Raw genomic sequence first — 14,492 nt, 5'->3', positions numbered from 1 at the left:
CATACTAAATATATTCACACATGGACAATATTCATCTTTACTGCAGTCAAGTGCTGTAGTAATATTCATTAAATCGTGAGTGGAGAATGTCATAAATTTACATATGTATTTATTTTAGAATTTCTTATATAATACAGTTTTAATTGTGTTTTTTTTTTTTTTTTTTGGTTTATTTTAATTTATTTATGTTTTTGGCACTCTGTTGCTTCCCCTTAGGTGCCCTTGCCAAAGCCGGGAAAATCTGACGCCTCCGACTCATCCCCGTCATCCCTTTCAATGCCTATGCAATGTATACCGCTGCGCAGCATCGGTGTACCCTTGCCTTTGCCCAGCACACGTGCTGCTATCATCAACTTAAGCACCTCCTGCGAATTGTTCGAGTTGACAATGTGTATCACTTCGCGTAGCAGTTTCTCTTTGTAGGCGAAAAATTCGATTTTCATTTCATAGAAATCATGTTCGTCATGCTTTAAGCCGGAAAATTCTGTAATGCGGCAATGTAAGTTAGGAACTGTGGTAACTGCGGGCTCAAATTGACTGACAGATGTTGTGCCGAGATTGTCGAATAATGTCACGGGCAGTTTAAGATCGATCAGATATCGGTGATTGACTTGCAGGAAACCCAAACTGATGACAATTGTGTCGCCGGAACGTTGGTAGGTGACACAGCTGTCCGATTCGAAATCGTCCTTCAGATTGGTGGTGTCAAAGTGCACATGGTGATCTGAAATAATGACAAGAGAAGGCAACTGATTATTATTGAAAAATTAAAAGCGATCGTGTATATGTATAATAGTAGAACTTTAAGCATTAACAATATTTTGATCTTTTCTGCTCGAGGATTCTAGTAGGACCTGCTGCTGAAACTCAAGGTTTGGTCCATTCATTTTGATTTGCATACCAAAAAATTTTAAATTTTAGTATTAAGATAAACAAAGCTGAAAGGCTGAGGGCTTCCGCATAGGGGAGACGAGGTTGAGATGGCGTCAGACATCGAGAGATACTCTTCATATCCATAACTTTGGGTGGTTTTATGATCTGAACCGTTTCTTTTAAATCCTATCCCAGTACACTTGTCCGCTTTCTCACACCACTGCGTCTGGATCAGCAAAGATTGATTACACTGAGAAAAAAATCAACCAAATATTGGTAAATATTACCAAATTCAAACTTGACAAGGAATCAATGTGATTTTTGGTTAATATTAACAATGCCTTGATTGATATTTTCAACAATGATTTGGTAATATTAACTACACTTTTGTTTACATTAAAAACAATTTTGGTTGTCGATTTTTCGCTTCAATACGCCTTATGTTCTGCACTTCACAGCTGCTTTTTCATAATTCGGAGATACAAAACAAAAATTGTTATTATCACTTTTAACACGTTGCCTCTGACGTGATTTGAACCCACATGTTCTCAAAGATAATTTCTGTCCATTTTAAAGCCATATGTGAACATCGAGATTTCGTTATCGTTGAGAACGATATACAGTTCCCAGCCACTTCTGTTGAAACAATAGATTTCGAAGTTGCATTAGAAACTAATTTCTTAACTCTGTCCAGGATGGTAGCGTACCTTTGCAAGTTGTTCTTGGTCTGTGAGACACCTTAAGTCGTAGAGCATTTTTAGATGCGGCACTTTTCACGTTTACATACAGTCATGTGAAAAATAATACGGAAACGAAATTTTGACCATTTTTGGCTATTTTCTCCTGTTTGTTTAATGTTTATTATTATATTTTGTATAAAAAATGCAGCTTATTATCTAACAAAAATCATATAAGTCCAAATTTCAAACAAGATAGAAAAATTCAATATAATTTTACAACAACAACAAACTTTTTATTAACAATACCTATAAAAATTCCAAGCAAGCAGTTTTATAATCCATTACATTCTAGCCTAAGAAAAAGTAAGTTTCAAGTGGCTAGGAATTCGCATAGATTTTTGATAGTTTTTTTGCGGATGGTGTTATTACCACTTGAAACTTTCACTTATTAAGCTAAAATTTAATGGGCCAAAAATTGCATACTTGGAATTTTTATAGAAATTCTTATCTGATAAAAAGTTTGTTGTCGTAAAATCTTCCAATTTTTCTAAAAAGTTTGAAGTACCTAGAATTTGGTGACAACAGCCTGCCTTCGGTATTCCTTTTCAAGGAAGATTTCGAGTTTGTTATATCTGGTCACAGGATTCTATATTTAAATTATTTTGAGGAACACATTTCATTCATCGCTTAAATACTTACATATGTACATATCGTCGTTTAAAGTACAAAACCGCGTATCGTCATTCTGCAAAACCGCGTAACTGACATTGGCTGCCAAAAATTGGATTGGCTCAATCTTATCCATTCGTCCTGAAATATACTAGCCAGAAATGCGATTGCTTTATAAAAAAAAGAAAACCACTTTGAAATATGAGTGTTTTTATGCTCTAGAAAATAATTTCTACAACTTCACATACGCGGTTTTGCACTTTAAACGACGATATGTACCTACATATGTATATTACGGGACTAGGTCAACAAACTCAAAGTGATCTCTGCTTAGTGTCGCAAGCGCTATTGAAAAACAGTCGCTACCAGTGACTCTTCTCTACACTCACCTATTTACGTTTCCAATTCATTAAGACTGGCCATAAATATTGCCAAAAAGTACAGACATGAAAAATTGAGTAACAACCAAATCTTAACCCTCTTCTAATTTAGCGTTACAATTGGCAAGTGAATGATCTCATCTTAAAATGTGGTATAAAATGGAGTAGGTATACCAATTAAGTAATTATGTGGAAAAAAATTATATAAAATATTGCAATATCTATTATGGGTTAGATGAGCTCGGCTGACCTACCTGTAAGATTACACATATATACTTCGATATACAAATATACATACACATTCGAAATAAAATTAAAAAAATCTATTACCAAATCCTTTTATAGCACGTACATACATACTGCACAGCAAATTAATTTACTTTTTCAATTTGCAATTTTACGATTATCAATGCAAAAATACATACGAAAAAAAAACATATGCATGTATAGGTTTTCATAAATAAAATAAATGCAAACAGATTAATTACATCGCTAAAATAACAAACAAATATTTATCTGGTTAAAAAATTAAAGCCAAGGGGAGCAATTGAACGTCGGATGTTTTGCCTGCCGAACAACCGGTTTAAAAGATATATACATTTGCTATATCTTTTAAAAGTGCCATCACAAAACGCCAAAACTAATGCCGAATTTGCACTAGGCATTGAAATTACAAAAATTACGAATAATTTTATATCATTAAACTAATGGCGTGGGAAAATAGACTTTTATTTTTAACGTAATGACGCAGACTTAATGCCCAGATTTGTCACAAACATTTTTTGCCTAGTGGAAATCGGGCATAATTTTGTTTTCTTAAAATTTGCGGAATGAGCCTTCTTTTTTTACGTACGCTGGTGGAATGAGTACGAATTCAAACAAAGATCAGCTACTTTTTAAATTGACGACTCGATACTTTCTCCAGAAGCCAAGATTTTGAGAAAGAAATTAAGAAAAAAGCCTGCTTTTATGAAGAATCGAAGCTGAAATCTCATAAACGACATTAAGGTAGTAGGAACTCCAACCTTAGGGCTTTCGCAATAGCAAAGCAAAAACTAATTCCAAATATGTGACCGTAAAATCATAATCCGATTTCCAGCAGGGCTGCACTACTAATTATTTTCTCAAATAAGCCGGCAAATATTTGGCATCATTGTTGGGGGAAAAAAAGTTCAAACAAGTAACAACAAAGTGGGACCGGAAGCCACATAGATGCCGATGTGATGTAAAAAATAACTTAACTACATATTTCTACTACATATAAAGTATTTTATATTTATACGCAAGAGTCGCACTGTCTATGATCCTCAAAATATTTCCATTGAATAAAAGCTTATTTTTACTGTAAACTATCCTACTAGATAAAGCACATCTGAACATCAAAGAAACTAAATTGGTTATCACTCATATGTACATACTGTGGGTGAAAATTTAATTAGTACCAATTCACACCTATCTTTCATACCCTGAGTGACGTTCAAGAATATTCACACTTTTCAATATATTTAGTACGTATAATAAACTATACCAAGTATATGGATGTACATATGCAAGCGGCATGCCCAAGTTGCTGACTAAAATAAACAATGAAAAGTGAAAATAAACAATCAAAGTTCATGTTTGCTACTACTGCAATTGTTTTTGCTTTGTAAAAAAAAAATCTGGGAAAAAAATCTTGCGTGCCACTTTAATAGTTAAAGTCTAGTTAATTTTTTAATATCTTCTAAAGTTCCAGGTGTTGTATTTGCATTCATAAATACATACATACATATGTACATATGTAAATATGTATATAGTCCAGACACACAACTGGGCGATAGTCTGGTACTGTAGTAGTGATAGTAAAATGTTGTATTTGTTAATTATACATATGTAAGTTGAAGAAGCAACGATTTTTGAGTAATTTGTTAGAAATTAAGAACAGAACAACACGCAAAGTGTTTAATTTTTTTTTCTGTAAACTGCCGGTTAATACATATGAAATAGAGCGATTAAACGCCGAATGTTTTTTACGTATGTAATTAGCAGGGAACGGATTTTATGGAAATTGCTTTTTTTCTGCTTAAGAGATAGAGTATATTCGATTCAGAATGTCCACTATTTAGCTTTCCCTGATTCCACATATATACACATTTGATGTTGCCTTTTTTTTTGCCTTTTCTACCTTTAATTGTAAAGAGCAAGGAAAAAGCCCTTATTCCTGATAATATGAAAGTTTTAATCGTTCCATATTTAAATTGGACACCACTTATATCAACTCACGTCCAGCGCACGTTTACTATATTCAAGGCTCGCGAAAATCGAATGAAAATGCTGCCAAAAAAAAATGCATCTTGTGATTCAATGTTACTTGCTACAACTATAAAGATTAAAGTTTTGTGAGATAAAAACTCGAAAGGAGAAAATAGTCAAAGACTCAAAACACACATTTTTCATATCATGAAACTGGTTCGTAGTTTTTCTCTTTTTAACCGACCACGTCAACCGATTTCGATAATTCTTTTTGTATCGGAAAGATGGTATCTCAGAGGTGGATACTAAGCTGGTTTAGATCCGATCATTGGATCATATGAGAGTTGCTTAAAAATTAAATTTTACTTGTTAAATTATGCATTTCTAAAATAAATTTATTTTTTGATTATTTTGTCTTTTTTTAGTGTCTTCTTTTGCCAAACCATAATCCCAGCAGATAAATGTCACCGGAAGTTGGTTAAAGTATTGTATAAATGTTGGACGAGACGAAGTTCGCCGGATACGCCGGTAGTATAGTAATAATAATATTTTGTCGCTTACCACTTTCGCTAAGTGTTTGGCCGAGCAGCCCAGCGTGCATGGGCAATTGTAAAATTCATATCGCATTCAGGCTGTAAACACGCTGCGATTTAAATCACACTAATCTATACAGCGGCATAGATTTAAGTAGGATGGCATTATGCCACTTATCTAAACACTTATCAGCGTCGGATTACGTTAATTGACATCTAAAACGTCTGTGTAATTTGGCGAAGCTTTGTGGTTGTGGGTAGCCACACACACACACACAAGCGCGGAATTTTACTTATTTATTTATGAACTTTGCAACAATAAACACCAAATCTGCCCACCACAAATTACATACAGTCTAGGCAAATAAATTGTGCATACATATGTATAAACACTGTATAAATATGCATTTGTGCATCCCAAACCAACGCAATGCAACTAAATTGCAGTTAAGCGCATTTAGAGCAAATTATATCTAATAAAAGAGTAGCTGTTGAACAAAAGGGAAGTCATCATAAAAAAAGAGGATGAAGTGAATATTAAAAATGGAAGTGAGTAATTTATTATCCTAAGTACATACAATGTCGCTATGTGCATTAAGAGTAAATTAATAACACAAAAAAACACAGATTTGCATGCACATAAATTATTAAATTAGCGCATACTTAATGGGCGTCAATGCACATGTGGACAAAACACATACGGCGGAAACTTGATACTTGAGCTGGCCGAACGCTTACAAAATGACACGCTTCATAATTGCATCATAGAATGAGATTGACGCGTTGCAAAGCATTTTATAAGACCTTAGTAATGTATCCATTAGGGTGTCGCAAATTCAGTCCAGTGAAAATATGACGCGTGCCGACTAGCATTGCAAATGAGCATCGGTAATAAAAAGGTATATTATTATTAAAAAGGTATATTATAGGGTGTTCGATTATTCGCCCTTTTCCGAAAATCCGCAATTGGAAAAAACGGTTTGATTTTACATATTTTCTCTACAATAACACTTACTGTTAGTCACAAATCACGACCAAAATTACAATATGACCGCTAAAAGTAGGTATAGGTTCAATTAAAAATCAGTAAAGCAAAATAAGTTCGAAGCATTTTGGATTACAAGTAAAACAGAAAAAATTTGTGAAAAACTGCAACTTAATAGGCTTTACCGATCCTAACTTGCCTTTGTCGTGAAAAGCTCGAGCATGTAGCACCGACTGCCTTGGGAAGAAGAATACACAATCCGCTGAACCAGAACCAGAACGACTATGCTTCGTAGAGCTCGCGATACTTTGATACAACTCCATTCTGAATAGTGTACCAGGTTAAACTCTTTAGTCCGTTTTGACACCAGCCACCTCTTAATATGCATAATCACACCACCTCATCTAACATCCGTCTCCCCCATACTCGTCAGATTTGGCCTTTTACTGAGCTTGCCGTTAGATGAGTCACTGATTTATACAGAGTACGAAAAAAAAAACAGTGAAAGACTCTCCTTCGGTTTTACTTTTATTTTTTTTTTTAGGCTTTTTTTGTGGTAAAAAATTTTCCAGTATTCACATACATATAAAACTAATAAAAATGTTGTATGTAGTTTAATTTCCAATAAAATAAATATTGAGGTGAAAACCCGGTTTATTTGATTATATAAAACGTGTTTTCTTGGTATTCGGAAAGAAAGGTTAAAAAAAACACCTAAAAATATTTAAAAAAACCGGCCGAAACCCGTTTAAAAAAACCAAGTTGATCACCCTAATACTTACGTAAATACAAAAGTCGCATATTGCTGCTGATGCTTTATTGTATGACTGGCGTCATAACCAACGAGAGCTATTAATTGGAATTGTATAAAATGATCCATTGTTAAAAAAAAGTTTCTTATTATCGAATTATTATAAGATTGCTGCTAATTGTTTAGGCAAATAGAAACCCGACAATTTTATATTTTACAGTATTCACAAATGCATATCTAAAGTCTTGCTTTAAACAAGAAATAGAATAGTTTTTGTTGAACAAAGTTATAGACCCTGCTCGTCCACTAACTAGACAAGATCTTGAAAATATTATCGACCACTTTCATATGAAACATATTTACATATGAAAAACTGAAATATTTCAACGAAGTTTGGGAGAAAGAAACTAACATATAACAGAACTTACGAAAACATACCCCAGTGCGTAAGGACTACGTTGAACTGACAAATAAAGGATGTACAGAAGAACCAACTTTTTGAGTGGCTAGACACATGCAGTTCAGGTTGTATAAGAAGAGCTCCAGGGTCCTTTATCTTTTGGAACGTGCTTAACTTCGGCTAGTTGTGGGGATCATAACTGGCTACTGTTTAATGGGGATATATGCCAGCCAGAATGGGATTACCAGCAAACGACTGCTGCCGCAGCTGTAGGAATTATGAGGAAAACGCGAGCGTCGAACACTTCCACTGCTATTGCACAGCCGCAGGCAAACTTAAACGACGATATTTCCAGAACTGTCAGACTTAAGTTTTGACGAATGTCTGCGACAATTTTTTCCGATTGGTTATATTTATGTACGTCCGTAAACCTAGCTGACCCAGGTCGCCAAAAATCTATAAAAATTATCGAGGAATTAGGTGTCTTTTAGTGGGTCTGTAGGTATTTTCCACCTGCCTAGTCCGGTAGATGTATGGTTAGCTTAAAATTTAATTGCTCAATACAAATCCCCCAGCACCTATGTATGTATATCTACGGTGACCATTCGTACCGATTTTGGCGAAACAGTACCGATTTTGAGAAAATTATCCCGCGGAATATTTTTTAAAATTCGGGACGTATAATTTTTCATATTTGTTCCGGTTAAAATCCGAGTTTCAGTTTTTTCTTTATTAAATTAACAAGAGGCCCTGTACTCTGGCCCAAAAACCATTTTCCGGACAAACGTGGCAGCGTCTTCGTTATCACAAAGAACATAGTATATAAGTGAGCCATAATCCATTTTTGCGATCATTTTTCAAGTTTTTTCCCCTTGTTTAGTTTTAAATAAAACTGTATTAAAAGATGTTATGTCTTTTTATTCTAAAAACAAAATTGTATATTCGGATTCAATGCTTTGGAAACGTCCCGATTTTTGACCACAGAAATCTGGTCACCGTACCTATACCGCATGCCATCTTCGATCCGCCTGTAAAGACAGCCATGCCCTCAAAGCACTGTGCCGTACATCCAGTCACTGATGATTGAGTTTTTGTACCGGATTTGTGATTGGTCTAGGTATTTGGTTTAATAAAGTCGATGGGTAGCACCGGAGTCTATTTAGGTTGCCCGAACGGGCTTCCTTTGAAGTATCCTAAGGTCCACAATCTGTTTTCAGCTGCTAAGTTTAAAAAAAAAGAAAAAGTCTATCGCCACCAAATCGAGAAGAATGTTCAAAGTTTTCGTTTATGCAATTTTAAAATAGAAAAATTTTCTCGTCTTGTGAAAGTCATAACAGCTAGCCAAATTGAATTTAATTATTCAAAATCAAAAGATGGAACAGACCAACAAAATTTTGCAAAAATTGTCGGTCGACATTTTGCAAAATTTGCCTCATAAATATCAACGCTAATCGCAAGATAACAAAAAATTTGAATAAATCATACCAAACTACTGTTAATATAAGCTTCTAAGAGTACACATTCAAATTAGCATAACATCTCAAAAAGCACCGCCAAAATGCGAAGTGTTTAAAAATAAAGGTAGCATTTTTTTTTATCATAATCACGTGAACAACCTATAATAAATATTCAGGTACGTGTGTATGCAAAGAATAGATACATTACTGGCATAGCTGATAGATATATATAAATACACATAGGTACATACATACAAAAGAATGTACTAAGTAGATTTTATTATGAATGGGAATAAATGATTTGACGCTTTATTTTAGCGAGTAAAATATATTTATTTAAATACATATACATACATATATAAACCGATAAAATGTTCAACACATACTTATATACATATGTATGTCAATTGTATGTACTCAATCAATAAAATTTACTTCCAGGGGGTTTTTTGCAATACGGTTGTACATGCGTACGTATGTATGCGTATGCGTATATGTACATAATTATATTTAGAAAGAGTATTAAATAAATTTGCGCAAACAATAGGCTTGAGTGCATCTGTTGCTATGAGATTCCATTGAAATCGAATTTTCGCCCACGCTGTTGAAAGTAATGGAACTATGGACTATTAATTTTAAAGAGCTTTGACATTTATGAACTAAATATTTGTGAAATAAGATGTCTTCAATAATTTGCAACAAAAATAAAAATTTTGTCTTAAGTCATAATATATTAACCCAGATATGTTCAGTTAAGTCTGTATTGCCTAAAAATATAACACAAAAAATCCTTGCTTTTGCTCCCACGTAATTTAGCAGTTGTTTAGTCGAAATCGCCTCGGTGTATGAAAAATACTTTTAAGTAGTTGAATTCTAAACGAACCAAAATCATATTTTCAATTGGATACGCCTATCAAACGAGTTTTATGTACTCTTTCTTTTATTAATAATGTCAATTAAGACCATTTCGTTTGTTTGTGCGACTGCAAGTAAATAATGAAATTAATTGTCAATACACATGTACATACATATGTTAGCTTTCCTAAGCACATATGTATGTATGAACAAAAAAATATATGTATGTATATAAATGCAAAACATTAATACAATAAACTACAACTGGCAGTTGTTGACATTTTTGTTCTGCATGTCGATACAATTGTGTCCAGTTTTATACGTCTTGTTATATGTATGTACGTACATGCATATGTACATGTGTATATGTTACGCAATTGAAAATCAATCGAATAAACTACCCTTCATTGATTTTTTCTTGCGGGAAACGTTTTTCTCCAGTGACCTATTTTTACGATTTTTTGCACATATTACAAGTCTGCGGTTTTATATGCGCAGATGTACATACATATGTATATACATTAGACTGCATCACTCCCCATACAAAAAAAAATCGGTACTATTTTTCCATTGGAATTATAAAATCCATTATATTTTAAGACGTCCACCAAAATATTTCGAAAAAATATTAAGATTTAAGTGAGCTGGATCAATTTCAAAATACCTCCAAAAATGGAGCTTTTTATGAATAAAAATAGTTTCTTAAAATTTTTTTTTTATATCCCCTTAAATGACAAAACGGGTTAAGCTTAAAAAATTTGCATAAAAATATTAAAAAAAATTAAAAAACAATTTGAGCGGAATCGTAATGATGAGATTTTTGAAGCTGTTTTTTAACTTTTTTTCAAAGACTGCTATAAGAAAAACTTGAATAACTGAGCCTAAGCTCTTCTGATTTAGCCTTAAGAGGTGTCGGCGGAAAGGTATTTTCTCACCCTTTTTATTTCTTTGCTAATAAACAAGTTCAAAGGATGAAAGAGAAAGGTAGGATGAACGAACGTCATTCAAAGTTGAATTAAGATGTGTGGGTTTTGAAAATAAAAAAATTGGAACATGAATGATTTTTTGTTTTGACAGAAATAAAAACAGTATGGAAATACCTTTCTACTGAGATCCCATAAGTCTAAATCAGAATAGTTTTGGGACAGTTATTCAAGTGTTTCGTAAATCAATCTTTGAAAAAAGTAAAAAAATAGCATCAAAAATTTCATTCTTACGATTCCGTTGAAAAGATTTTTAAATATTTTCATGCAGATTTTTTAAGCTTAATCTGTCTTGTCATTTGAGGGGACTTTTTTCAAAAAGTTCTTTAAGAAACTATTTTTATTCATAAAAAAAACTCCATTTTTAGAGGTATTTTAAAATCGGTCCAGCTCACTTAAATATTAATATTTTTCCGAAATATTTTGGTGGACGTCTTAAGATATAATAGATTTTGTAATCCCGGCGGAAAAACCGCAACTTTTTTTGGTGATGCAGTCTAATATACATATGTGAATGCGAATTCCTCCAATGCCATGAAGCAAATAAAATAAATTGTTCGTTTTGATGCTTTTCAATTTGGTGCATATATATTTATAAGCATATCGCACATTTAATTATATAGAGAAGTAGATAACTAAAAATTTACGTTTTTGGAGATTTCACCATATAATTACAGTAGAATCCCGGAAAAGTTAACTCGCGAAAAAGTTAATCGCTCGGCTAAGTTAACCGAATTTTCGTGCTCACGTACCGCTTTAAAAAGATAACTTTTCTGAGCTTATACATTTTTCAAACCAACCATTGATTTGTGTTTAATGTAAATGATGATTTTGAGAAAATCGAGTTTTTGCTTTTTTTTTTACAAATTTCTGCCATTTTGTTAATTTTTAAAGTTTTTAAAATTTTTTTAATTGTAAGGAAAGATCATGAAAAATGCTCCTGAGATCAAAAAACAAAATATATATGTATGAATAATATACGGCGCTACATTACCCAAAATACTGAGTTTTCTTATTTTCATAAACAAATTTTCAAGAAAATAAAAAAATTATGTTTTTGAAAAAATTGAGTGTTTTGATTTTTCCGCCATTTTGTTGACATTGCAAAATTTTTCAAATTTTCTGATATGCAAGTATAGAGCACCAAAAACACTTCTACATTAAAAAACCGAATTGAAAAATATTGATTTTTGAAAAAAAACTCGAAAGATTTGAAAAAAAAATGTCAGCCGTTTTTAAGTCGCTCGTAAGTTGGCGTTTTTTTTCGCGAAACAAAATAATACGTGTATCTTTATTTGTCCTAAAAAACATGAAAAATCGTAATAAAATTGATTTTGAACCCACTCACCCTGCTTGAATTGAAATAGAATAAGCACCTAAAAACTATGTTTAGTATTATTTTTTTTTTCAATTTTGAAAAGTGCATAGAAAAGTTAATTATTCGAAAAACTTAATTACCCTTGGGACATTTCGGAATATGTTCAGTGTAACAGATAACTAAGATATGCGTCTTTCCATCTGTCTTTTTACATACTAGCCGTATAAATCAGATCAGAATTTGTTTGCGTTTCTCCACAAAATCGAAATCTTAAAATAAGTCTCTATTTATATTATTAAACGTGCGATATATCTTTAACATACATATGTACATACATACATATTGTGATAAACGAAATTGATATTTACAGAGGCAGATATGTAATGCATGAGTGAGCGGTCTACAAATGGAATTTTTATCATTCATTTACATTTAAAAATGAGTCGACCTATTTAACTTTAACTCTTATCAAAAAGAGAATAACCTAATTATGGAAGATATTTCCCGGTACAGAATTCCACGCATGAAGTGAAATTTTTTAATCGTCTTTCACAACTACCTAAAAACGATGCTTTTGCACTTGGTACAGGCAGCTCACAATTTCCGGTGTTTACACCAAGTGTTTGGGGGTAGCAAACCAACACTTGTTTAGAAGCGAGCAAAAGATTTCTAAAAGATTTTCTATGACACCGAAGATTTCTAAAAAAATTGAATTTTTTATGAAAGTAAGTACAGTAGTGACCAGATAAAAGTCACTTATACAAGTTTTCTGAGAGTAAAATAGAATTTGGTATATAAAAACAAAAAAAAAAACTGAAAATTAAATACAAAATAGCAAAGGCAACCCAATACACTATAGTTTCTATAAACAAATTTCGAAATAGCAAGTACAAAATCTCAAAAAGAATATTTGTGTAACATGGCGTATGAGTGACACATTTTTTTTTTATTCATGCCGCTAGCCGCTGTGGTGTTGTGGTTAGCAGTGCGCGCCGCCACTCCGCAAGGCCTGACTTCAAGCAAAACAAAAGTATTCAAAATGCTAAACTGTATAAATAAAATATTAATCAGTATTTAGTGTGCCCCCAAGCGGCCTTTATAACAGCAGAAATCCCTACCGGTTTTGAGTTTATAAAGCGTAGCTGAATTGAAACGTTACATAATTTTTCCAAATCCCTAAGGTAACCTCCTTCAATTCTGTGTTATTTGTGGTGCTTTTTTGCTCACATGTTTCTTAAGAATAGTCCAATAGTTCCCTATCAGCTTGAAATCTGGCCTACTTCCGGCCTAGTGCAGAGTTGTTATGTCCTTTTGATTCAAATATTTCGTCCCCAGTTTTGAACCGAGCGAACAAAAAATCTTCAATATTCTTGGTAATGTTGTTATTTAACACCAAAAATGCTTCTTACGATCATTTCCTTATGGCATGGCGCAGAGTTATCATAAAAAATGTCCCTAAATCAATGTATCCAGAAGTGTTTAAAGACACTGAAGAAGACATTGGGGCTAGATCGGCTAAATTTGCTCTTTTCGGGACTCTGGTGGAGGACCTATTTGGGTAATATAACTCCAACGAGACTTCTGTCTATATTTCTATGGGCTTATCTCTAATAAGACGACGGCTGATACAGTAATAATCATTTTTATACTCGTATCAGAATATAAATTTTGTGAAAATTGCAGATATGTAGAGGGTATTGAATGTTGTAATAAATATCTTAGAATTTTTTTTTTTATCCAAAGAGGTTTCAGTACAATGCCTATTTCCTATGATTTATGTTATGTGTACTTCCCATCATCATCAGGCGTCCTTAAACGTTTTTTATTTTGCAAACTTTATCTGCGTTGTTTACAAACATTAACATGTCGAACATTTTTTATGCACACAAATGAAAGGGTGTCACTTAAGCGTGGGGCGGGGGCCAGTCAGAAGACATTGCATAAACAGTATCGATTTTCTTAGTTTTTATGTTGCATAGTAAGGAAAAAGCTATTCAAGCAAAATATACATACACGCATATGTATGTATGTATGTATGTATGTATGTAAGTTTGCATGCAAATACGCTTAACTGGGCACGAGTAAAATTCGCTACTTTGTGGACGGCAAAATTTTGCATAAAAATGGCAAATGTGTAGAAAAACATGGACAACATAGAACTAAATCAACCTTGAATCGCGATGTGCTGGTGAAAGAGCTGGAACTAATAAAAAGTTGATGAAAACAATTTACTGCTAACGAAGACTTACAAAAAAAAAAAAAAAAAATACTAATTTAAATTTCTACACATGCTATACACACACAAGCTGGATGCGTTTGAGCGAATTGATACATCTCCCCAACCCGATAGTCGATGGTGCTTTTACTTTTTTATTA

At 33.0% G+C, this 14,492-nt stretch overlaps 1 protein-coding gene across 1 annotated transcript in view; it reads right to left on the bottom strand.

The window, feature by feature from the left end:
- Nucleotides 1-11: 11 nt before the first annotated feature.
- LOC118747886 (UPF0687 protein C20orf27 homolog) overlaps nt 12-14,492 on the bottom strand; it is a 30,631-nt gene continuing 16,150 nt past the window's right edge. The window contains exon 2 of the mRNA XM_036482089.1: nt 12-724. Coding sequence (XP_036337982.1) covers nt 213-724 — 512 coding nt within the window. The 3' untranslated portion in view covers nt 12-212. The remainder of the gene's footprint in view (nt 725-14,492) is intronic.

Source organism: Rhagoletis pomonella, unplaced genomic scaffold (assembly GCF_013731165.1).
Source record: "Rhagoletis pomonella isolate Grant_MI unplaced genomic scaffold, Rhpom_1.0 Rhpom_scaffold_00012, whole genome shotgun sequence".
NCBI classification, from domain to species: domain Eukaryota; kingdom Metazoa; phylum Arthropoda; class Insecta; order Diptera; family Tephritidae; genus Rhagoletis; species Rhagoletis pomonella.
The sequence above is the reverse complement of the archived record's forward strand: the minus strand, read 5'-3'. Positions and strand labels throughout refer to the sequence as shown.